The 27,804-nt window shown below is 40.9% G+C and overlaps 1 protein-coding gene across 1 annotated transcript; it reads left to right on the forward strand.

Annotated features, from left to right (window-relative positions):
* Positions 1–451: 451 nt before the first annotated feature.
* Positions 452–27,437, forward strand: LOC139735148 (SKA complex subunit 2-like). The gene is given in 8 exon segments (XM_071645909.1): positions 452–558; positions 4,316–4,396; positions 5,344–5,520; positions 7,135–7,257; positions 8,218–8,320; positions 25,305–25,423; positions 25,966–26,085; positions 27,093–27,437. Coding segments are annotated over 8 exon segments (834 nt in total). The 5' UTR covers positions 452–507; the 3' UTR covers positions 27,153–27,437.
* Positions 27,438–27,804: the final 367 nt, after the last annotated feature.

The raw sequence follows: 27,804 nt of genomic DNA on the forward strand, positions 1-27,804 counted from the left end.
ATAACTATTTCAAATAACATTATATTGTTTCAAATAAAAGACTTTGAAAAACAACCAATTAAGTACAGTGACTCAGACAATTATATAATACATATCAAGAAAACAGGTGTCTAAACAGACACCATGAATGAGTTGTTTGATGTTTTTATTTTTTTCCCTTGCATTATCTATTTCTTCTATCCACCCTCCCCCGCGGGGAGTCCCGTCCTACGATACAGAGTCTCTCTGATTGGATGGAAGCGGCTTTTACTGTAATATCACTTTTTGCGAATGTTTTGAATAGCAGCAAATTCGGATGGTATGTCACTTGCTTCCTTTTGCCAAAGTAGGGCAGTGTACATAGGCTCGCCACAGCTGCTGAGAACTCGCACAATAATTCGAGCGATCGATGGAGCGCCATCTCTCGGTCTACATCGAATAACCCGGGACTTTGAATGAACTTCTAGCTAGCAACCTTCTCTCACATCTGTTCTCTTTGTACAGCAACATCAGCTTAAATTTGTGAATATGGAAGGTTCACAGGAAATGGAAAGGATCGTTGATAAATTAGAGGGGATGGTAAGTCGCAGTCAAAGGTGATCTGTAGTACAAATTTAACTCGCACTTGAAGAAATACCGAGTAGCATAGCAGGGAGGTCCAGCCTAGTCCCATATTATTGACCTTCGTGCTGCTGCCGTTGCATAGGTCAATTTAACAATACGCGCATTAACAATGCATGAACCCACCACCTTCTTCGATCGCCTTCTTCTTCTTCCTTTCCTCCCTCCGTGTATGTCGGAGATTGACGAACGTGGGTCGCAGATAGGTCTTCAATCAGGATTGGACACCTTTCTTAGATAATTGATATATCAAGAAGCAGAGTTAATCAGTTCGGGAAACCCACTCACAAGGGGGGCCCCTCCTTATAAAGTAACCCGTCCCCCTTATAAGTAACCCCGTCCCCCTTATAAGTAACCCCCGGGGCACCCCTTATAAGGAGTCTCCACGCTTTTTTGCAATGCAGCGCGAAAATGAAAGGACTGCGGCAATTCGCTTGATTATGTCCATAAAGCTTCACAAGTTTCCTAGTTACTCACGAAATTTGAGCAAAATCGGTTTGAGGCATCATATCTAAAATCATGGATTTAAATGCGATGTCAAACGACCCATGCGAATGCTGAAATGCGAGCGATTACTGGCGTGAGTGTCGCCAGGCGCGGCGGCACGGCAATGCTTGAGTGCAGACGTGGCGACTGAGCACGTACTCAGTCGCCACGTCTGCACTCAAGCATTGCCGCGTCGCCGCGCCTGGCGACACTCACGCCAGTAATCGCTCGCATTTCAGCATTCGCATGGGTCGTTTGACATCGCATTTAAATCCATGATTTTAGATATGATGCCTCAAACCGATTTTGCTCAAATTTCGTGAGTAACTAGGAAACTTGTGAAGCTTTATGGACATAATCAAGCAAATTGCCGCAGTCCTTTCATTTTCGCGTTGCATTGCAAAAAAGCGTGGAGACTCCTTATAAGGGGTGCCCCGGGACCGGGGACGGGGTTACTTACAAGGGGGACGGGTTACTTATAAGGAGGGGCCCCCCTTGTGAGTGGGTTTCCCGAACTGTAATGCTCAACCGGATTGGAAAGATCAGGATCAGACAGAGGATATTCGATTGTTGTCATGGTTGTCATCTACAATTTACAAAATGCTAGAGTCTAGACTCTAAATTAATATAGGGTCTAGACACTAGAGATCCGAGACCTGCTTTCCCTATAGAGTACTAAAGTCACTTACCATATAAGGTCGCCACTCGACTCGCGCATTGCACGGGTTTGTATGGCACAAGCACATGCCCGCGGCCTAAAAAGGTCGCCATGCATGGCGACCTTAGTCTGCCAGTTCGCGTTTCTCCCTTGTAAGTTGTATATTTATATCGTGATATAGGCCCCTGCCCTATGTGCATGTGCACCGTGCACATTCTGCATTGACTACCCGTGCCCGCACACAACTTCATTCACAACTTCAAGCACTCTCAAACCACACAACAAAGCCAAGGAAAGTTTAGCCACATTTAACACCAACACTAACAGCTCATCTTTACGCTATACACGTATTGTGTATACATTTCACAAAATATATTCAAATATCAAATTTCATTATTTTATTCGCAAGAAGAAACAAACATTCTCACAAATCACGCCTTTTAATTTTCCTCATCAATCATACATCCCATACACCTTGAATCTTCTGCACTCAAACATTCACATGTCACCAACACTGCATTACGCACGTAAACTGCAGGCCAAATAATTCGCCAGTCCGCCAGGGAAGACAGGTGGTATTCCCCTACAAGCTGCCACCCCTTCTTTTTCTGTGTATTGAGTTAATTCCCCATCAAAAGTGGTATCAGTCTATTCCCTAAGTTTCGCTTTGCAAAATTATTAATAGGCTTAGCTTGCCAGCCTCCAATCGGGCATTCACTAATTGTCGCCCGAGCTTATCGACTGTGTTGTGTGATTGCATATGATAGGCTAGTACACGGCTCTCAGTGGGGTTCTTTCCAAACAAATTTTCCCACGAAGACTACGGACTCGGTACAAGACAGTCGACAGAAGGATATTTCATCAGCCATTGATGATTTAACTTACCTGTCAGAAGGGCCTTCCACCACTCGTTTCAAAACATAAAGGATTCCAGTAAACAACCTAGACACTGTTGGTGGCAGATTAAAATGGTGGCAACCTTATGGTAAGTGACGTTACTACTTTAGCTAGACTGAGGTCCTTAGGAAGGTTAAGGTCATCATACGGGTCATATGGTACAAGTGTGGCATAAGTAAACTGGAATGCAGTCTGGGTGCAATGGTAGGCAGTTTCTGTTCCGTTTGACTTTGATAAACTCTTGGCGAAATTACGGCAGTGTAGCTGCACTAACTGCAGCAGTTGACAACATTGTTCTAGAGTCATCTTCCTCTTTGCATTAGTACCGAATAGTAGGCATGTGGGGTCCACATCCTTCTTTATCTTGTGGAGTCTTGTTTGTAGCAGGTATATGGCTGTCAGGAGTTGGACTCTTGCTATCAAGGCCTGATGGATGATATGGGATGGAGGGTTCGTTCGAGGGGTAGAGTATCTTCCGGTTGCTGTGAGTCCAGTGTGTCCAGAATGCGAATGAGGGGTTATGATTGATCCTTTCTTTGAGTGTGAGGTCCTTTTGTGTTGCTGTTGTGATGATGTTTCTAATGTCTATGAGGCATTTCCAATGGGGGTGTATGGCCACCAACACCACCACTACCTGCCATGCTACCATCACTCAAAACACCGAACTCTCGCGACGACGGCAGCCAGGTGGGGTAGAATTTGGGGAGTTTATTTTATAATCTGACAAGGCGCTTATGTGTTCAATTATTATTAATATGAAACAGCACAAACATCCTTGTTTGGGATGATGTCATCAGAATTAGTAAAAACAGAAGATGCACTTGAAAAATAAACAAGGACATTCAGGGTAGGGCCTAGTCTAGAGTTCTTGTAGATTACAACCTTTATCCTATGCCATGGCTCGACACTAACTTTTTTGTTTGGTGGCCGGATGGGGCCGCCAAAATCCTAAATTTCAAATTTTTGGTGGCCCGAGAGAAAAATTTGGTGTCCCGAAAAAAACCCAATAAAAAACATTAAAAGTCCTGCTTTTTTTAATGAGTCAAATATTTAAGTTTTATGATAGTAAGAGTTAGAAGTTGGACATATCTACTCATAAATAAACTTCAACAAACTTGCAACACTCACTCTCAGGCACTCATTCAGTCCTTTTCATCCATCTTTTAAACAAATTTAACTGCAATTTCCGGCGCAAAAAGTAACGAATATATTGACATACTTTTCAAAAAATTTTGGTGGCCCGAGGCGGGCCACCAAATTTGCACTTTTTTGAAATTTGGTGGCCCGACTTTCATTTTTGGTGGCCCCGGGCCACCGGGCCACCGTTAGTGTTGAGCCCTGCCTATGCACATCTTTTTAAAGACATTTGTGATTCTATCACCACAAAAATGAATTAATTCATTAATGAAGTTTTGTAAATAAAAAGTGCCATTTGTGATCAATTCATGTGTTGTTTAGATGCCTGACAATATACAAGTGCATCATGAAGCATGAATACTAAATCCCCTTCCCAGAATATTCTGCATTCAAGATGATGAGACCACTTGTGTCAGCATAATGGTATTCATATGCTTCTTGAACCATATGGGACTTATTTCTTGCAGTGCTTATAATGTCTGTTTAATCATGTTGAATTCATGTCTCGTGTTTGATTGCATTTGATCTCCGATGCAGTTTCGCAAAGCGGAATCAGACATCGAGTATATGTCAAGGAAGCTGGAAAATGAATTTGAAGAGGCAGCTGAGGAGAAGCAGGTTTGTATTGACCTATTACATGGGAAACAGAAATGTGTAATTACTTTCTTACAGTAAAGTATCTCTCTCTTTCAGTTGTTATTATTGTCAGCATCTCCCCAACACCATTTGGGGAGATTTTGTTTGGGGGAGGGGGTGATTTGCTTTTCATCACTGCTCTTGGCTTTGTTGTGGTGGAATCAAAATAATGTTTACACAACCATTATTCCTCCCATTATCAAGAGCATTAATTTTTTTTTTCTCCATTCACCTCCCTTTGATGTATCATCCAGACAAGAGTAGTATTTACTGACATTTCAAACTTAGATGTCGGTATGTATGTGCATTATAAAATCAAAGTAGCTCTCTCTGTCCATACACTAATAATGGTAAAGTACAAAGGAAGTCCATTGAAAGAGGGGGTGGGGGGGGGGGGGGGGGGGCATGCTCCTTCGATTCTAGAATGGGTGTTGTGCAAAGCATCTGCATGCACAATGTCGGCTGAGCGGCTAGACTCAAACAGTGTAGTGAGAAAACATACTGTGTGTATAAAGGGCTGTGCACTTGAACTTGACTGCATACATGAATAATATTTAACAGTGCTGACTACTTACTGCTAGATATATACAAAGAACAGTGACTTGGCTAAGCATTCTCACGAATTCCTTGAGAAAATAAACCATTGTTTTTGCCAGCTGATACGATTTAGTAAATTTGTTAGCAGGAAAAGGGAATATCTTCTATCAGAGCTTGTGAAGCAGCGTGCAATCAAAATGTAACTGAACCAACATCTTTGGTATACAATGTTTACCTTCATATCAGACCTCATAATGAGATTTACCAGTAGTGCTACAGACTGCCATCATGTAAGATTGCTTGTATCATTCTGTATGAAACGTTCTCAAGCGCCACCCCCACCTTCCCGCCCCCCTCCGCCCGCCCCCCCCCCCCCCCCCCCCCCATGACAGACATCCCCACTTGAGCTCAGCCGACGCCTGGAGCAGGTCAAGCACGACTACAAGGGCATCCTGGAAGAGGCAGAGAATGTGCGCAAGGCTCAGGAGGAGATGGTGGCGGGGGTGAAGCAGCAGCTCCAGTCTGCTGCAGCCGCCATTCAGAGACTGCAACAGACGTCCGGAGCCGAGGTGAGTGGCACAAGCCTCATGACAGCAGAGACTCCAACTCTCCTGCTTTTGAAGGGAGATCTCCCGCCGAAAGTCCACTTTCACAAAATCTCATTTTATTTCTCTCACCCTGGCACTGTGTCTCCTGCTTTAACAGATGTATTTCCTCCCGCTTTGAAATGGTCTTTCTCCTGCCCAAACACACATATGATATATGAATTGATGTTTTATCAAGCTGAAATATAATGATTGAATCACTGAATTATTACTTAGTGCCATCGTATGTTGAAAAATGAGCCTCAGGTAGCACGAGAGAGCATCTAGAACCCCAGATCTTTCAGGGCCCTTGAGCGGGCCCTGGATCCTGGTCGCAAGGGACTTCACGCTTCGCGCTCATGATGTGCGCTTTGTGCACAACAAGTTGGAGTCTCTAGTGTGCTGGTTGTTTCAGGTGGGAAAATCTCCAGATCAGAAGGTGCTTGGGGCTGGAGTCTCTGTCCAGTTGACGCTCTCCATGGCATTCTGACAACTGGGCGTCCAAACATGCATTATGATTATGAATTAACAGTACAAAGAGTTTTGAAAGGGGCAGTTACCTCTGCCTCAGGGGTAGTGATTTTGAAGTTGTGGCTGTAGTAACCTATCGCCCTCATGTTGATGAATGATTGATAAAAAAATCTCAGTATTTGGCAAATCAAAAATTATTAATTTCTGATTTTCGATGGTGGTGAATGTTATGTTAATGTAACATTTGGGAAAATCATAATTGTGTTTTGGTCATATAAATGTGTGTTTTTTGTAATTGCTAAATTGGTATTTTCCTTTTACTATCAGGAATGCAAGGTACGAAAAGATTTTTTAGTTTTTCAGCTGGTTCTAGGAAGAATTGAATCAAATGAAAGATTCCCCAATATGTATATCATATACACTGTACATTTCCCTCCACAGACAATAAACCTTTAGACATATATGTCACATGAAATTCTTGAAAGGAAGCTGCCCAGTCTGTGGGTTTCTTATGAAACTGTGATGATGTAAGATAATTGGTCTTAACACTAAAAAGACTTGGGGGGGGGGGGGGGGGGGGGGGCATGATGCCACCCCCCCCCCGGAAATTTTGCGATAACTTCCAGAATATATAAGATCTCACCGCGAGACTTCATGACTTTCTCATTAGAGTCTTACGCATCTTTTGATAGCTAATTTGCAGCGGTTATGGTGTTACATAACATTTTACGGTCACATGTCAGTCAAAAATGGCGTATTTGTATGTGTTTGTGTGTAAAATGAATGAGGTTTTGCAAGATTCTAATGTGTTTCTTTTGTTTTTCTTGCACAGTCTGTTTTTCAGCTATTAAAATCTGATCTGAAGTTGAAATTAATTGTTCTGAATATAAAAAACCATAGAGCAATAGAAAACAAGAAATGAAAACAATAATTGCTTAATATAGTATATATAATATAATATTTGTATATTTCATAAATTTTGAGGGTTGGTGGCAGCATTTTGCAGAAATGAATGATATTCTTCCATTCACCGCAAAAGCTGATATGATTTGCTATGATACAGCATTCTGTTTTCAAAGAATTATCAAATAGAACATGTTGTTTCTTTGTTTTATGCTTAAAACTCAGCTCCCCGATGTGTCAGAGCAAGAAGAGCTTGTCAGATCGATACTTGGTATTCCATTAACGTCAGCATCGACTGTGCAATCAGCATCGCAGTCAACAGCCGCTCAGCCTGTTCACCATTCACAAGTAAGGATGAGAGAGGGAGCTCAGGTAAAACAACAAACAAGAGTGTGAAAGGCAGAGCAAAAGCTCTGTAAGATCAGAGGTATGCTTAAAAGTCCTGTTTACCTTTGGGAGTCAGTGATTTAAAAAATGTTCAAAATATCACTTTTGATGCATGTGTGTAGGTCATTTGTATCACAAAATATCCTGCCGTATAAAATTTTTGCAGTAAAGCCTAAAATATAAGGAGATATCACTATTTTTCTCAGTTAACCATAACTGTAGATGGTTTAGTCTGGAAACATTTTTATTATAACTTTTGTTCACATTTTGTACATTTAACAATACTTTTTAATAACATCAATTACACTGGTTCAAATTTTTACAGTGGTTGTTTCTATCCCTAACTCACATTTTAGAACTATTTTGAAGCACTAGTGATGGGTTTTTGTTTCATCTGCAAATGGTAAATTATGCCTTTCAGGAAATGTTGCCACTGAATTTAAGATATTGATGTCGATCATAATTCAGTGGCATGTTATGTATGTAAAGATTTCAAAGTCAGGAAACTTCTTCCTGTAGGATAGGGTAGATATGCAAATCACTGTGAAGTGGCAACAAATTGGATTTATTAGCAGGGAGAAAACACGAAGACGTATTGGGAATAACAGTCAACGTTTTGAATGGGAAATTACAACTTTAAAATTTCTAATTTGAGATTTGGTGCTGATGGCGTTTTTTTTGACAGTCTTTATGTTCATTTTCTTTTCAATTTCATGTATAAACTTGTATAACTTACAGGACTTCCCTACATTTTCGCCACCCCATTATGATTTTCTGGCACCATCATCCTTTGTGTCTTTGCCTTCTGTTACGGAACAACGATAAGAGTCTCTTATTTATTTCCATTATACAGTACCTTTATGGCTATATTGTTTCAAATTCATAACTTCCTATTAGTCTGACCCAGTAACCTAAAGGTAGAACTCTTGATGTCTTATTCAGCCTCTTCAGATTACAACAAGTACTTCAGAAGCAGTGGAAGATGAAGAAAATGTATCACCTATTGACACAACATTTGAAATCAGTAAGTATATATACATACCAGTACATAAGCAATCCATCAAACAAACAAGAGGAAACAGTCCAGGGTGCTCCATATCCTTTTTTTTACCACTTGCCCAGTCAGGCAAGCAGATTTTCAAATTGTTGCAGAACACTTGAACATGAATTTTACTTGCCCCAAAAGAATGTCCAATAATAAGAAAATGATAAAGAAAATCACTACTATAAGTCAAGGGCTTAATGAAACACAATCATTTTGAATGAACAGCACAATTTGGAGTAAGAAACGTGGTATGATCGAGAGTTCATTGGTGTTTGAATATATTGCACTGGGGCTTCTTCATGTAAATTGTACACGTAAGTGTTGGAAAGTTGCTGAAATTATATTTTAGTGCAGTGCATCAAGAAACAGTCATTATCTTTGGACATCTGTATGGTTGATTTTGTGGGTTTATAGGGAGGAAAAAGTGAAAAAAGGGTGGCTTCAAACCTTTTTTTGCTTGCCCAATTTAGTCAAGCACTTTTTCTCATCGTTCCAAACAAAGAGATTATACCACAAGAGGGCGTAGTCCAGTGGGGAGGCAGCCGCGCGAGGGAGCTGCCATTTCGCGTTGTGGGAGCCACCATTGCACGGATCCTGTACAGTTATTAATCAGTAGATGGCAGCGCACTGTTTAACCCTAAAAAGACTGGGGGGGCCTAAAAGGCCCCCCCCCTCGACATTTCGCGCGATTACTCAGCAACACGCAATGCTCTTGCCGCGTTGCTCTATGACTTTTTTCTTTCGAGTTTCCCGCACATTTTGACACCAAATTTGTGACGCCTGGGGGTACGGTTCTGAAGTTACATAACTTTTTGTACATGCACGTGAGACCGAAAATGGCTCAAAAATGTGATTTTGTGTACAAAGTCAACACAAATTGAGTTTTATCACATGGTTCATATAAATATGCTTATTTTTACTCTCAATGGCTAAAATCAATTTGTTTTAGTAGTATTATGCTTCAAAAAGGGTCTGCCACAAATTTTGCTGAAAAAAACAACAAAAACAAAAGGTCGAAAAAACAAAGAAATACATAAGAAATTCATAAAACAATAAAATAAATAAGAAATTAATTTTGATACCGAATTTTTTTTCAAGTACATTTGCTAAGAATGCTACAAAGAATATCTAGACCAAAAATGAGCACTTTTGGAGCTTTATTTACTGATTTAGATAAAAAAGTCTGATTTCTCGCATAAATTAGCATAATTAATCAAAATAAAATAAAAGAAGACTATTTTGGAAAATTTAAATATACGATCTTGTAGATTACATCGCACACTACCATTGTGCAAATTTCTGCGGCGATCGCGCGATCCACGGCCGAGATCTTAAAGCCCGTGTACAGTAGTCGATTAGACACCTGAATTGTCGCCAAAAGTCACGAAAGCGATTGATTTTCTCAACGAGACATTATAGAGTATTATATAGCATCCTGACATTGATCAACATGGATTTTGAGGGTTGAAATTACTGAAATTACCTGATCACCGAAGTGCTTCAAAATCTAGTTTCGCCAGTTTCGCGGTCAGTTTTTTCTTTCGAATAAGTACGATCGGCCGTTACTTCAACAGCACCACCATGCGGTGTGTTTGTGCCATCCACAAACTTTCCTCCCGATTTTCCGCCCGATCGAGAGCGAGTGAGACACGACGGTGTTACAACTGTACGCATAGCTACAGTAACAAAGCAATCGCTGTCTGTTGTGTGACCGTGCGAAGTCGCGCTGCGCACTCAACTGCCTCTGGCCGACCAGACGCTGTTACTAGTGCTACTGTACTACGCTGTTCGAATACACGTACAGCGACTGGGCTGTGTATGTACAGCCAAGGAGGTATCTCATACACTGTGGCACACCGCCGTGGGCTACACCTCCACAATGTGCAGTTTGTGACACGTACACGTTCATCGGTGGGATCAGTCAGTCCAATGAGAATATCCAACTCGCACGCGTGACCTCGAGTTGACCCCGCAGGTCATGGTATGGGAGAGCGCGATTGCAGAGTCGTTTTGAAATGCTCATATCTCGGTCACTGAATTACATTTTCACATGATTTTTCTTTTATTTGATAGGTAAAGGTTAAAACTTCGATGTCATCTTGTTCATTTTTCCAAGAACGACATGAAAGATTATCAACTTCGTGGCTAATTAATTGCCGATGTTCCGGAAATAATGGATACAGATATTCTTCTAAAATTCTCCTAAAAGTCTTCTTTTTCATCGTATGGCACCAACGAAAGTTATACCATGTAAAAGAATAATTATTCAGCTTTAAGATGATACCTAGAGTGTAATGTGATGATTTGTGGATGGGTCAGCAGCCAGCCGAAATCATGGGGATGTCATTCCTTTTTTTTTCTCGGCACGAAATCGTGAAAATACAGTAATGTCCCACATATAGAAATTGACGTGTGTCCTCGATGCCTTTGTTCGTGTGTTACGAGCGACCCCATGCAGGCAATGTACTACATGTACTGGACATGGTCAGTTATGAGCGTCTAGCTGTGATATGTATACTGTACTTGTGTCTGTCATTAGACATTAGGTACTAATAGTCTACTGCCTCTTGCTTGGCCTCTCTCCCACTCCCTCTCCCTCTCTTTCTTCGATTACATGGAAAGAGTTCCTTATGTCCCCCCCCCCCACTACTCGTAGTTTGCGCAAAATGGATAGATTGCTATTTTTTTTTACTAATAATGGACTAAATAAAGGTTATGCTATTTATGGAAAGACTTCCCATAACCTTTATTTAGTTTATTATTAGTGGGGGGGGGGGATGGTGGTTTGTTTATTTTGTTTAAATTGGTGGGGGGGGGACATAAGGAACTCTCTCCGATTGCATGCCTTCCCTTGTTCTTGTAAATCATAATACAAAATGTACAAGTACATGTATGTTTATTTGGTTTGCTTTTGTCCACCCTTCTGATTTTGTAAACAGGAAGTGCTGTCTGATTCTCAGTTTCATTCTGCCATCAATCATTCAGATCACTCTCTCTCTCAACTCAAAGCATCCTAAGCATTCACTCAAATATGCTATAACCACTAGTTATACCCTTTACTCCCGTCAAAGTGAACACACAGCTATGTACATTATATCAAAATTCCGCTTACAACATTATCCACTCTTTTTTTTTAAATTTGCTCAGTTATAACAACGGGTGCTGTTCATTATTCCGAAGGTCACTGTTCAGAAGGTTCGTTATTCCGAAGGGTTGTTCATCCGAAACACGCAAATTCCCTATACAGTACCTAGAGGTTCGTTAATCCGAAAATTTGTAGCGTTATTCCGAAGATTGGTCAATCCGAAAATGAAATTCGAAACAATGAAGCTTCGGAATAACGAATCTTAGGAATAAAGAGCCTTCGGAATAACGAACCTTCGGAATAACGAGCTGTTACCTAACAACATTTTGATATAACAAAAGAAAACTGCTGATCCTAAAGGACTTCGCTACAATGGGAGGCCATTGTGCCTATTCTCTCTATTACTTTAGGAGGCCTACCTAACTAGGCAAAGAACTTTTGATACATTATTGCACATGTCATTTTCATCAATTAGTAAAATACCTTCTTTATTCATTAATAACAACAGAGAAAGGAGCACAATCGACAATTTATTTTTCCTTGATATACATCTCCACATATTTATTACATGTAGGTGTTGAAAGAACTACATTGTAATTAAGTTTCAAGGTATCCATCACTCTTCATGGCAATGTATCACACACAAGACAAAAATATGTACGTTACCAAAAGCAAGAGCTGCTTATTAAGCAGTCTACAGTTTTATCTATTTTTTAGCATTATAGTCAAGTGCGGTTTAGATTATTTTATTTATTTATTCATCCATTTATTTATTTATTTATATACAACCTGTATATATATATATATATTGGTGGTGGTCTTGGTATCAGTCTCAGGCCAAGTCACATGTAAGAGACCTATGAAAGGTACAACTGTCAGCAGTCTTGTGAGTAGGAACATGAGTAGGAACAGTCTGTCTTGACTGTGATGTACAGTGAACACTGATGAACTTGGAGTCTCCCGTTTGCTAGGGGTTTCGGGCGGGAGAATCTCCAGGTCAGAAGGTGCTTGGGGTTGGAGTCTCTGGAGTTGACCTTGACCTTTGACCCATGACCCCTTAATTCCCTACATGATCGCTGTCAGTCATTACATAAGTTCCATGAAGATACCTTGAAATATTTGTTCGATATGGAGAATTAAGTGACATTTTCACTTGACCCTTGACCTTTGACCTCATGACTCAAAACTCTCCCTAGTAGGAATCTTCATTTGGTAGGTATACACCAAGTTTCAAGAAAATACCTCCAGGCATTGCAGAGATATAGGGGAAATAGTGAAATGTTCAGCATTTGACCTTGACCTTTTGACCTTTGACCTTGGGTATGTGCACCCAAAAGTTGACAGGCACAACTCCACCCACTCATACAATCATATACATGCAAAGTTTCATTTGATACCTCTAACGGTTTTTTAGATACAATGTCCACAAAATTGATTACAGACGGAAGGATGGACGGACGGAAGGACGGACAGACGGACAACCCGAAAACATAATGCCTCCGACGACACTTCATGGCGGAGGCATAAAAATATAAACTTGATCAACAGACCAAACAGCAGAGAATGTTTTGAAGGTGTAGATGTACATCATATGCCCTTAATTACATGTACTTTGAAGGCAAGTATCTATTGGTCACACTGCCAATGTTTCAAACTCATAAACTGGCAGCTGCATCAACAATTCAAAACTGTACGTACATGTACATAATATGAAGTACCGGTATGCTTATTGGAAACAAGAGACCCGCGGGTCTAGCGCTCACCTGAGTATCGCAAGTTCACCTTTCACGCAGTCACTTATCTAAATTATTCACAGCTCTACCAAAATTTGACCAGGCATTCTCAAGTAGAAGATGAAAATGTACAATAAGGGCCTAATTTTTTTTAAGATTCCTTAATTTGGGGGGGGATTGGGGCCCCCTGGGGCCCTCTGGGTGGGGCATGGTGCCCATTTTTATGAATTGAGATCCTGACCCCCTAGGGATGCTACCTGCCAAGTTTGACGAAAATACATCAAGAGGTTTTCAGGAAGAAGATGAAAATGTACAATTCAGGCCCCCATTTGGACCTCCCAACCAACCAACCCCCCCCCCCCTGCCCCCAAGAGGGGCACCCCTGGATCTCCTGTGAACAAACTTGAAACTACAGTAATTAATGTACTCACTCATAGTATTATCTTAGCTCTATAACTTCTGATTCTAGAGAAGATTTTTAAAGATTCCTTCATTTTGGGGGTTTGGGTCCCCCTGGGGGCCCCCTGGGTGGGGCATGGTGCCCATTTTAACAAATTGAGATCCTAACCCCCTAGGGATGCTACCTGCCAAGTTTGGTGAAAATGGGTCGTGGGGTTCTCAAGAAGAATGTACAATTTAGGCCCCATTAGGACCCAACCTCATCCCCCTCCCCTGGGTCCCAAGGGGGGCACCCCTGATTCTGCCATGAACAAACTTGAAACTACAGTCATCAATGTACAAACTCATAGTATTAACTTAGCTCTATCACTTCTGGTTCTAGAGAAGAAGATTTTTACAGATTCCTTAACCCTATTAAGCCCAAGCTATTTTGACCCCTCGCAGGCCCAAGGGGGGGCACATTGTGCCCCCCCTATATAACTTTCTTATTATTTGATGTATCATCGTCATATTTGGCACATGGGTAGAGTAACTCGTACTCTACATGACCATAGATTTGAATTTTCTCAAGGTCACCCATGGAGGGCGCTATTCACCAAAATATAAAGAAATACATAGGAAATATGCTAAAAACATGTTTTTTCTGTATAATTTCTTTATCCCCATTATATATGTCTTATTATAAACCAATCATTTTCATATTTGGCACAAATGATAAGCAAGTGGAATCTTATTATTTGTTACGGTTGAAATTTCTCAAGGTCACCACATGGGGGCGCTATTCATATCCACATAAAGTAGTACATTATGAGACCTGAGATGAAATATTTGCAATGGGTACATGTCGTTATGACATTTCATATTTGCAAAATAGTAGAATTTTGAGATTGCCAATTAATAATATGATAAACTAATGACATTAGAGGCATAACTTGGGTGAAGGGATCAAAATAACACAAAATAGAAGGGCAATCTTTAGGAAATATTATTGTTTTCAATTATCTCTATTATGTCTATTGTTTTATGCCTTTGTCACATAAAAACAAAGGAAATAATAAGAAAAACTTTCCAGGACCATAATTACTTCAAATTTCGCTCCTTCCACAAATTTCAGCCAAGAAACCTTCATTTCATACACAGTAATGCTGTTAAATGAAATGGGAACAGAAAAAAGATGCAAAATCTGACTGACATGGTTGTCAGTTTAAGGTTGCCATGGCAACCAGCAACATCAGATATAGCTAAATTATATACCAAAATGGTCGCAATAAGATTTTAGGAAAAGTCACCAAATTTGGTTGAAATCGGATAAAGGGCTAAGGAGTGGCAAGTGAAAATCTGGTAGGGGGGGCACAATGTGCCCCCCCTTGGGCTTTATAGGGTTAATTTTGGGGCGTTTGGGCCCCCTTGGGGCCCCCTGGGTGGGGCATGGTGCCCATTTTAACAAATTGAGTTCCTAACCCCCTAGGGATGCTACCTGCCAAGTTTGGTGAAAATGGGTCATGGGGTTCTCAAGAAAGATGAAAATGTACAATTTAGGCCCCATTAGAACCCCTCCCCACCCCCTCCCCTGGGTCCCAAGGGGGGCACCCCTGATTCTGCCATGAACAAACTTGAAACTATAGTCATCAATGTACTAACTCATAGTATTAACTTAGCTCTATCACTTCTGGTTCTAGAGAAGAAGATTTTTACAGATTCCTTAATTTTGGGGGGTTTGGGCCCCCCTGGGGGCCCCCTGGGTGGGGCATGGTGCCCATTTTAAAAAATGAGTTCCTAACCCCCTAGGGATGCTACCTGCCAAGTTTGATGAAAATCGGTCATGGGGTTTTCAAGAAGAAGATGAAAATGTAAAAAGTTTACGCACGACGCACGCCGGACACCGGACGAAGGGCGATCGCAATAGCTCACTTGAGCCTTTGACTCAGGTGAGCTAACAAAACAGATACAACATTTGAATACACTTCAAAACATCAATATTAATAGAAATCAAAGCAGGCAGATCAGAACTGGCCCTTATAACATCTTGCAAAACATCTATGTGAAGAAATCTTTCATCCCCAACTTTAGCACTGGCTGTACAGAGTTTACACATGTACAATCTGATCTGAAATGTCCAAAGGCAAACTAATCATCCCAACATCTCTGTCAACTGAATACATTTGTACACATGTATCAGTACATCAGGGCTGTCAACACTGGAAACTAGTTAAGAGTGAGACTCCCGTAGGCCAATGCTATAATTTAGGAGTCAAAATGTGTGAGATCAATAGAAATGCATGCAAATGAAATAAAGTTTTAGGGTGAGAAAGGACCAAAATTATATATGCGAGTCTCAGGCTCAATGCACGAGAGTTGGCAGCCCTGCAGTACATGTGTACAAGCAGCATCATACACATTTAAAATATCTGTGTGTCACTCCCTTCATGGTTATAAATGAATGAGTGAATGATATTCAACCCCCTTACCAGTAACAATTCACTCGACCACACTAGTGTGGAGTATTGGCCAACATGAAACCCCCCAGGTGGTATAAAAATCTGCTCATCTTACCTTTCACAGGGTCCACAATTTTTCTTGATAGGTATCTGATAAGAGCATGCTCGGTCATGTGAACATGTAAAAGTTTGGCCGATTTGGTGGAAGTGCATGTTGTATCATCATCTATCTAACTGCTGTGTCAGAATCTTCATCTTCCTCATCCCTTCCTGACCATTCAATTCTTTTTGATGACATACCTTGTGTATCTACCTGATCAAACAGAATTCTTATATCTTTGAAACCTTTTCTGAAATGGGTCACGTCCAAAATATCAACAACAAAACATGTATACTCACTAAACCTCTTATGGTGCTTCAGTGGTGATGTACAAATTAAATTGATACCTTCAGCGGCAATTAAGACATGCCCCCTGTTGAGTACTGGCTGGACATCCAGATACTATTTCATACAAAGTACTTGGTTCCCTAACATTTATCAAGAATATCATGAAGGATAATATCTAATTTAATCAGGGCGGGCAACATTTGAAGTTTGATCCCTCATACTTCTGCCATCTGTACAGACTTCAAAGGAATTTACATGCACTGATTTAACATATATATCATAGATTATTGCATACACGTAGTTCCATACACTGATTATCTGTAATGGTCGAACTTCACATTTACTATGTACAACACCCTTGCTTTTCAAGGGATAAATGTATCTTTGTCTTTACTAAAAATGTTACCGTAAAGATGAATGAAGAATAAAGTTGATATAAAATAATATGTTATATCAACTTCATTCTTCGATTGTATCATACATGTATCACATTGATTAGCACCTTTCTGAGGTAGGTTATCATGATCACATACTGCTCTAGGTTTCCTGCTAGGTTTTTCAATGAACTGAAAAAGGCTACTAATCAGTTGTTTCTATTCTTGTGAGGAAGCCATTAAGCTCTTGCAACAGCAGTGCTCTCCTTGATAAAATCTGTCAGAGATTGAATGGTGCATCCAGGAAAACAAAACATAGAACTGTGCAAACGATAGCTTGTACAGTGTAGATCTCCTCGTTCATGTCATGCAGATTATCCTGGAGGCCACAGAGAAGAGAATCACCATAAATATGCACGTTCCACCGATGTGATGTCAGGTACTGGGGACACCTACGTGTACAATGTGACACAAGAGAAAGAGATTAGAGAAAGGATTAGAAAATGCATAACAATTTTTCCAGCCATTACTCCAAATTATAGATGATATTCTAAACCATTATTCACATAACATGTCTGAAAACATTATCATGATGGAGTAAACCCCAATTCAAGCAAAGAGAAACTACAGACATGCACTGTACGTACATGTGCACATACATGTATACACACATTGAGAGAAAAAAATAATGTAATAATTCATAACTCACACACCTTGTAAGTAAAACCTTTCTGAGAATATTAAATTCAGACTACATCCTTGTAAACTTTATTGATAGATGTGGAAGACTCTGCATCTCTACTACACTGTATTTACAGAAAATACACTTGCAAGTTGGATACCAACTTGAAAAATTCAAAAAGCCTGGTACTCTATTCGTCTTAAAATTGCAGCAGGGTCAACTCTTGATTTCCTGAAAATTATGTTTACATCAAATACCAGAATCTCTCTAGACTCTTGTCAATAATGTCTCGCAAGTAGGCACAATAAAAATTGAATCTAATCTAGGGTAGGAGTAGGACAGGTTCTCGTTTGAAACCCAATCATAGGTCGATCACTACAATATCCACAGCCAACACCTTCAAGAAGTTCACTCAGCAAAGCATCTGGGGGTCCATCTTGACAGAAAGCTGAATTTCAACACACATATTGATGCCACCGTCAAGAAGGCAAACTCTATTTGTGCCTTCTTCCGTCATATCTTCAGACACTGCAATCAGAAGATAAAGCAGGCCACCTATTTCACCTACATTCGTCCAGTTGTGGAGTATGCTGCAACAGCATGGGACCCACACACCGGGAAAAATGTGGACAAGATCGAGATGGTTCAGCGACGAAGTGCATGTTATGTGACTGGCAACTTCAAATGTCACAGCAGTGTCACCGCCATGTTGGACAGGTTACACAATGGCCATCACTTGCTAGCAGGCATCTACAAAGCCGTCTTGTAATGCTGTATCCATAAGTTATGATCTGGTGAACAATGACTGGCAGCAATACCTACAAAAGTCAACATCTTCCACAAGAGGGCATGATTCCCGCCTTAGGACACCATTATGCACCAATCTGGTGTATAGCTAATCCTTCTTCTCCAGAACTGCCAGAGACTGCACGGAACCACCTACCAGCAGACCCAGCTGACTCATCCTCCCTCGAGGCATTCAAGTCCTTCTGGAGGGAGATGTAACTGTAGCTCATGACATGTAGGCCTACAGTGTATGAAATTATGGATTTTTACTTGCACTCCAAAAGTGGAAATTTTCGCGGTGTTGAAATTTTCGCGCAACCAGAAACTAGCGCGAAAATAAAAGTACGCGAATATTTTTGCTTGCTAAATGTTCCTGTGTGGGGTGTCTTGATTCCGCGGAATTAAGAACACGCAAAACTCTTTTCACCCGGCAAAGCGCGAAAAATTAGTCGTGCAAAAATATCCACTTTTACAGACATGTTTTGTAAATACACTAGGCCTACTTGTGGAATTTGACTGGTAGACCACACATACGGCTGCACTCTCACACACTACAACAGTGCGTAATCTTTAAGTTCAAGCAGAAAGCTGCACTTAACACCAACAGAAGAAGAAGAAAGAGAGAGTAGCCTATACAATTAGGCTACTCTTTCAAACGAGAACCTGTCCTACTCCTACAAGAACCTGTCCCAGAACCTATGTTACTCCTACAGCCACAGGCTGGAGTCCTACCCTACCACCCTACAAGGTTGTATATAAAGCAAAAGGCCTAGTACTTTAGTACTAGTACAGGTAGTAGAACATAATTTTCAGGAAATGAATAAGAGATGAAGATAAAGACTCTGTTTATAGATCTACTATAATTTATAGACATCGTCATTCGATCATTCTTTCTTGAGCTGTAATATCCATAATCCAATATAATAATCCAATATTTGTACACTGTACAATTGTTGTAAATTAGCTCAATAGCTGTACAAACTGCCATCGCCATCGCCACATACACAACACACGTACACGATCACGGAGTTTCACTTGACCGAATGAACGACGCTAATTTCAATGTATGGGACTGACCCTGCATCTCCGCAGAGATCGTCAACAACGCGTCAACGGTGCATTTACGGTCCGAAAAAGTCCCCTTCCGCACTAGATGCGATCACGTGACCTTCCGGAGGACTAGAATACATTATTTGGCCTCTAAAAATACAATCTTCAGGCCTAACTTTATAATAAATTATGCTTTAAGTTGTCTTTATTTACGTCCTAACTTAGATAAAATAGCGACGGCGTCTGGTTCGCATAATCCAACCAACTCTATGGGCTAGTAACTGAGTATACAAATTGTATTATCCATATCCCTGTAACCTTACTGCGGCCAGCAGCCCCATACGCATAGCGTCATTGGTGTGCGGCAAAGAGACTTTTCTCCTCCCCAAAACCCACCACTGGGGAAAATCTCTTTGGTGTGCGGCCAGCAATTCAGCCCCAGCCCCATACACATACTCAAGTAGGTACTATGTGTAGTACGCTATGCGTGTGGGGCTGCCGCGCCGGTCGCAGTTCGTTATCCCTAACCTAATCATGCTAACAGTAACACAACAATTTGAGTAACGCTAAACGAATAAACTAACGGTAGGCCCTATATGTTTACAATTACAACCCTCTAGTAGTCCAGTGGCAGAAGGATGTATTCTAGACATAGAACAAACTGGTAACTTGTTGGTAACTTGTTGGAAATGCGGGTCGCATTTACTTACACAGTCGGTCAGCAGCAGCCCTGCGAAGTCCCCGTCATTCGAGACGGCACTTGCCTGTCGAACCTCCATCAACGGTGGATCGCCGTGTGTAGTGTGCTCATGCTGCATACGTCCAATGACTCAATGTACTGTACAGTGTACGTATTCTTGCGGTCAGCTACACGTCACTTCCGGTTGACTGGAGTGAAAACAAACAGCTTGCACGAGCTAAGCCTGCATAATGCGCATCACTGCATGCTGTGCCTGCATGTGCGACGCGTTTTATGAGCGACGCGTTTTATGTGCCACTCTACGCATACATGGGGACTGCTTTTCATTACTAGTATTCATTTTGTCATTTATTCATGAGATACATGCATCATGTCTTGCCAGCAATATTCTAAAAATCTGGATCCTGTCGATTGATCGGTCGGATCCCGGTATTTTGCCAAGTTGAAGGCAACCGGACTGGACCTGTGCCCGTATGAAATCGCGGCAGGACTCTGGATCAACGACCCGAAAATGGCCAGATGTGCAGTAGAACCTCATTGAGCAGGCCCTACCCCGATATCTACGTTTACTTAGTACCTCATAGAAACTTCAGGTAGGTCTATAGGCCTAACGTTAGTACTGTAGTAGGCTTAAGGTAGGGCCTAATTTAGGGTAGGCCTTAGTAGTAGGGCCTAATCCTGCTGCCCGCACAGCTACAGTAGTACAGCTTGTGCTAGCGCTATGCTCGCGGGGCGCCCCGGCAGAAAACACGTACAGCGTTACCCCTCCAGGCTCACGCGACTGTTTGTTTTCACTCCACCGCTATCCATGACCCCGTGACACGCAAAATACCCGGATGTCCGACCATGAGAATAGACCGATTCAAGTGACTGTTCATGGAAGTGCGCCCTCTTAAGGCGACGCCATAACTGGGGGCCAACCAGGCCGGGTCGGCAAGCGCCGTGTGTGCGTGGCAAGGGTGCCAGCGGCAGCCAGTGCTTTTACCACCCGGCGCCAGCCGGCCAGCTAGCTATCTCTGGAGCTGGCAGCGATCGACGCATCTGGATTTGTGACAATATAGAGTCTACTTTTTTTTTCGTTAGCTAATTAATAAAATTAAACAACTTATACCGACTATGAGCGAATGGGTAGATGGCATATACGGCTGTAGCCAAAACTTGAATTTCAAGGTAAATATCGGTACGATCCGTGAGTGTTTGTAGACTCTATTTCTTTTGCGATGACCTGGGTACTCGCGTGTAAGCCCCTTATAGATCTATTCACATTTGTGTAAGAGGATAAAAAACACCTGGGGAGAACTATGGATAGGCGCAGACAGACGTCTAGATAGTAAGCCTAGACTGTTGAGCAGTTTACTGATATAATCAAATACAAATAATGAATCAGAATCTTGAGCTAGATAGATATGGCGCTATCAAAGCAACTAATAATATCAGTTAACTTAAACCTTTTTAGGCTTTTGCCTTTTCTCGGACTAGCGGGGTAGAGTCTGTCTAACGTTTTTTAGATCTTGTCTGGAATTCTGGCAACAGTCCAGACTAGATCAAGACCCGTCTAGACCTATAGCTACATCCTATATCATTTTCGGTTGTCACTAACTTCCGGCAAGTCTAACTAAGTAAAGCAAACTGAAGGCAAATATAGGCGTTTCTAAGCCGTATAAACTTAAGTTAATTTACGTCGCCTGATGTCAACAACCAAACAGTTTACTGTTTAAGGTCTATAAGCAGGGCTGCCAACCTTGAGTGAGAGTTTGGCGTGAGACACTGCGAGGGAGCGGAGCGACCTCCTGGCTAGCACCTGGCGGCCTGCGTTTTTTTTTTTAAGACGGCACAGATTGGGGCATGGCGCGTGTTAAACCTATGGGAAAAACGTTGGGTTAGGGTTTTTGGTTATGGTTATGGTTAGGGTTAGGGTTAGGGTTGGGGTTAGGGTTAGGGTTAGGGTTAGGGTTAGGGTTTGATGGTTAGGGTTAGGATTAGGATTAGGGTTAGGTTTAGGGATAGTGTCCCCGATAGATTTTTAGTTTCCCCAATCTGTGCCGTCTAAAAAAAACACCTGCTGTGCGGCCGTACGTACGTACACAGTCAGTGTATGTAAAGCGATGTAAAGCACAAGTCATAGCCATACATGTACTGTAATTTGCCAAAAGTACAAGCTACGCTCACGTGGTATAGGTAGAAGCCAATCGTAATCCAATAGCTCGTCCTTGCGCGCGAACCGAAAACGATTATTATTGGTTAAGCTTTACACCCGCGCTGGAAAATCTCGACATTTTGGGCTTGGGCATATCGATATTCGGAATATCAGAGAATTTAGAGATATATTTATTTTTGTAGTCATGTACAGTCCATTTAGGGGGTTTAGCGTGAGATTTCGTTTATCAGAGTGAGACAGTCAAAATTGGTTGAATTGCGTGAGTCTCACGCTCAATGCGTGAGAGTTGGCAGCCCTGTATAAGTAACCTTGCATTTAACATCGCGCTAACGCCTAAAATTATAATCTACAAAAGTGATTTTCTAATCAAACTTTCTTAATATGAATTATGCTTATGAAACAGATGTTTGCCACCATTCATGGCAGTTTAATATCTATAAGTATCACTTTATCAAAAATTAATTCAAATTCAGAGTTCCAGGCCCAAATTGATTATGGTCAATTTAATGCTGAACGCTTAGTGAAGAAGTAAAAATTTACAATATAAGATTTTTTTACACATCTTGAAACATTCATTTGGCTGTAGTGTAGGCTTTAAAATGTTAAGTAGCCAGGAAGTGTATTCTAACTTTTGTAAGTATTGCACCAAGCATTTAAAAAAAATATATATTTAATTAATTCTCAAAATCTTTGATCTGAACCTGTCTTCTAAAATGAACAACTTTATTTTGCGAATATGAATATGCAGTGATTTAGCCTAATTAGATAGAGAATCTATTAGGCATAGGCCAAAGTTTGTTTCAAAAATCTGTGCAATTTTTATACCGCTGTGTTTCACTTAAGTGATTCATCATGCGTCAAAATTTCACATACTGACGTGTTTAAGAGCAGCTTCCATTTCCGTTTTTTCGCCTGTTATTTGTGCACCCAAACAACTGCACAATAAGTTTGTGTTTTTTTTTTCTGATCCTTTGAAGCTTTCATTTAAGATCGATATGTCTGAATTACTCAATTTGTCCAAAAGAAAGGCATTAAATGCCGCTGAATGACTTTTCCACAGTAAGTAAGTAAAACAATCACAATTTTAGCGCGGCGACCCAGCGGCCGCCGGCGGCGGCGCATGCGGCCGCGCCCGGCTAACTATGCGCGATGGGTACGCTGGGCTGCTAGCTGCAAGTGGAACTCGTTGGGTAGCTAGCTAGCTCGCTGGGAGCCCCCCGTTGGCCCCCAGTTATGGCGGCCGTTATAGCGCCGCTAGCGGCGGTAGGTGAATAGGCCATCGAAATTGAAACGGTCTATACTTCTGCGATTGAGTACGATCGCAACGCGATGTAAACTTGTAACCGTTACCGCTGAGGGAGCTAAACAACTTTTTTTTTCAAACCAAATTCGAATAAATTCGGATAAAGTTGGGGCATGTCGTCTTTTTTCCGTTCGTTCGTTTATTCATATTTTAGCCATTTCTGACCCAATTTTCTTCAAACAAGCGGCACCTGTGCTTTAGATTCATAATTTCACATCAATATGCATAGCTATTTTGTTTCCAGCTGACGAAGTAGTTAAAATCCCAAACGCCACCTCCCCCACTTCTGTACACGCCCTTTAAGGGGGGGCCCTTTAGCCCCCCCCCCCCCCCCCCCAGTCTTTCGAGCTACCAAAATAGCCCAGTCTTCTTAGGGTTAAAGGGGAAGGCTTGTAACTGATCAGTGGGAATCAGTGGAAATGCTGGGAGATGATTGTTCCAATCCTTATGGGATTCATTCAAGAGTTCATTGTATATCTATTGTTGTGTGAAAATGATTTGCTTCAGAATGGTCTCATATTCAAGTAATGTGCAGTTTAATGCTTCCAGGTTAGCGTCCCTGGTCAGTGACGGAGCATTAATCTGCACATTACTTGAATATGAGACCGTTCTGAAGCAAATCATTTTCACACAACAATAGATATACAATGAACTCTTGAATGAATCCCATAATAATTGGAACAATTATCTCCCAGCATTTCCACTGATTCCCACTGATCAGTTACTAGCCTTCCCCTTTAATGCGCTCGACTTGAATATTCGGCGCAGTGACCTTGCATTGTTTTATTGTGACGTCACAATGGTCATGTTTAAGCGTCATAATGGTGCTGATGTTGTTTGATTTTATGGCGTGAGTGGGAATGTACGCGAAACAAACGTCATAATGCTCAAGTAATGTCTAGTCTACACCCAAGTTCCCACTGTTTATTTTGCGAAAAACAAAAAGGTCTGGACTCTACCAAATGGTTCAAATGATATGATATCATCGTAGAAACTAATATTTATACAATCAACCACATTGTGATTGTGAAAATGAAAATGTGTAATGAAGAATAACATATCATTCCAGATATGATATGAGAAGATATGACTTGAACGTAGACTTAGATCCAGTGCCAGGAGCTGAGTGTGCGCTCCCTCTTCAATTTTGTACGCACTATTTGTACGCACGCGTATGGCGACTACTTACTCTATAGGTATAATCTCTTTGGTTCCAAAACACCTGCCCAACTTTTATTTTCACTTGCCCCACGCAATTGGGCAAGTGCTTATGTAGCACCCTGCAATCGGGATGGGGGATGTTTGTGTGCTAATGCATGGTCCCATGACGAGTTTAAAAGAGATCATCACATTAAAGCTTTGGTATTGTCTCCAGCTTCTTCTTTTTTTTTTGTTCACTTTTTCACAATTTTTCTACATTTCACAGACTTTGTGTAGAAACTGGGCAGTGTAAATGATTGTTTAGTGGAAATGTTGTCCTAGAATTAATGTATCAAGCAACTCGATGTTGAACAATGCTCCCTGAAACAACCAGTTGACACAGTTTTTGCGCAGATGTAAATATGTGGGACTGTGGCCAGGTGTGTGCATTCCCATATGGTACAAGGAATTTAAGTGTAACACTGAGCAGATTATTTTTTTCTTTTTTTTTCAATTGATTTTCAGGGTATGAGAACCTGTTTAATGCTTCCATATGTTCAACATGGCAATGCTTGTATCAGTTACATAATCCAAAAACTCCAATGGAAGAGAGGACTTCCTTGCAAATTGGTAAAATTTTGTGGAAATGTAACTTGCTTCAAATCCTTTATTCTAGAGTTACTTTATTTTGTGTACTCATCATCTGTACCTCATTGCTACTCACCAGGTCCATCACCAGCAGAACTGAGGGCACAATCTGATGACATTGTCCCCGTGACAGAAGAAGAGTTTGCTTCGGTGTCAGACCTGATCAGAGGAAGGGCAAAGTTGGATGATATCAACAGGGTATGATGTCATACACTCTGACCAGCTAATTCAGTTCACCTCTGAAATACTCTTTGGAGCAAAATTTGCACTTTGGTTATGGCACATATGTCTTAAGCCTGCCTCACAATAGGTTGTGATGCATTACATCACAACACTAAGCGGTGTCGCGTGCCATTGACCTCCGTTGCAGGATGTTAAAAAATTGCAATCTGTTGTGCATACATGAAATACACATGCTGTAGAGCTTGACAGGTGGACCGTCCATACATTCATGTCAACCTGCTAGATAGCTGAGGAGGTATCGTGCAGAGGTGATGACATATAACAGCAATGATACAAGTGAGCGGGATAAGTATCTTCCTTTTCGTTCTCCTTTCCTTCCTCCTCTTCATGTTATCAATTTTTTTTTTTCTGACGTAGAGGTTTGGTGTCCTTAGTATTATAGTGTCAATAAAGCCCAGGTTTGTCATGATGTCTTCATAAAGTGCCACTCAGTAGCTATCCTCTTGTCAAGCTAGTAGAGACCAACTGTTGTTACCCTATGTGTACACATTCCACAGGTGTACAGGAGGTTATACGACCACTTCAGGACGGAAGGAAACAAGGGCTCCCTCTCTGTACCAGACATGAGCAAGATGGGGATGCGCATCACTGGGGCAACAGGAGAAGCCAAGTTAAAGGCATGTATAGACCTATTTTACCAACCACCCTTTTTCCCCGTCATCTCATAACTATTTGTATACTATATCTACATTGTTAATGAAATTGCTGAAAATTGATATGATAGCAACATGATGCCATACAGAGAATAAATCAAAGCATATCAAATCAAATCAAACTGCTCTTTCTCCATGCTTTTTATGAGACATCTTGATGGCAATGCAAGAATGCTATAAATGATAATGAGTCATAGTGAGTTCTAGTAGTATATGAAGTAAATCACAAGGAGGCGATATGGTGTGGTAGTTTACAACCAGAGAATCTCAGGTATGAGGTCCATAATTTGAGTCTGCTGGCAGTAGCAGTAGTGCCTGTGGGCAGGTCACTCTATCCCCATTGCCTAGATGTCCGTAAGGGAATTTGAAGCTGTCAGATCCCTAGTTACTAACTCCAAAGCATTAGATTACTTCTGAACAGGCTCCAAGCAACAACAATGTGATTATCAAAGAGTAATACAATTGTTCTGCTTCTTACAAAAAAATGAAGGATAAAAGCATTGATGATACTTATTGATAAAAGTTGTTGGCAATTATATTATGAGAAAAAATGAAAATTATACAGGTATTCATAGTGATGACAAGGCATATTTCATTTTTATAACAGGTAATAAAGTTACATAGTAGCAAAGCCAATAAAAATATTACATTTCCCACAAAATGCTGGTTCCAGGTTGTACAAATTAGTCTGGAGATAATTAAATTTTGATTCGTGTATTGCCTTTGAAAACTGATGTGAGAGAAAAAAAAAGTAATCATAATGATGACAAAGCACATTTCATTTTTATACGGGTAGTAAAATTGAATGGTAACAAAGTCAATAAATATATTATATTCCCTCACAAAATGCTGGTTGTACAAATGAGTCTGTAGGTAATTAAGTTTTGATTCATGCATCACCATGACAAACTGACTTCAGAGGGGGAAAAAAATTGTTTAACCTTTGCCCTTTTGATCTTGCCTCTGCTCAGACTCTTCGTGCTTTGAAGATCATCAATATAACAAGGACTGGAGCTGTAAAATTAATGTGATTGTCTGCCGTTGCAAAGGAGACTCTACCATGGCTAACAAGTACGTGGCAGCAGACTGTAGTGCACACTCTTTTCTAGGTGTGGAACTTGCAACTGATGGACACTGTGGTTGGCATATCATTGAAGCTCGTGTGGATCATAATTATGCTGTTTTACCCTGAGATATATATCATATAGGAGTCCAAACTCCAAAGGCTATTTTTAAGTACCATATGATGTGAGGTGATATCATAATCTAGCATTTATATAATTTGTGACAAAAGTTTGTGTTCTGGACCCTGTAGACAGTATGGCTATTGTACTTGGTACCTGTTCAAAAAGATGTCACTACTCAGTTCAGTGTAAAACATAGTGATAAAAATCAAATGCTGCAAGTAGGAAACTGTGTTTGCTGGTAGGTAAATGTAGTTTCCGACTTATTGTTTACATTCTTAGTAATCAAAGAAAGCTGATTTTGTTTTGTTTTGCTCTCCAGGAACATGTTCTTGTTGATAATCACTGTTGTGAAAGAAAATGCAGGAAACATGTAGCCATCTGCCATAATTCATCGATGGAGGCATTCCTTAAATTTCCTTCAGTTATGAAGTCAAGCATGTTTGCAGACTTGGCTGGATAACTTTATCTGAAACACACTCTGATTGTGTGATGACTG

Source organism: Diadema antillarum, unplaced genomic scaffold (genome assembly GCF_040938485.1).
Source record: "Diadema antillarum isolate AM-2024a unplaced genomic scaffold, OU_Dant_1.0 seq00000565_RagTag, whole genome shotgun sequence".
NCBI lineage: Eukaryota > Metazoa > Echinodermata > Echinoidea > Diadematoida > Diadematidae > Diadema > Diadema antillarum.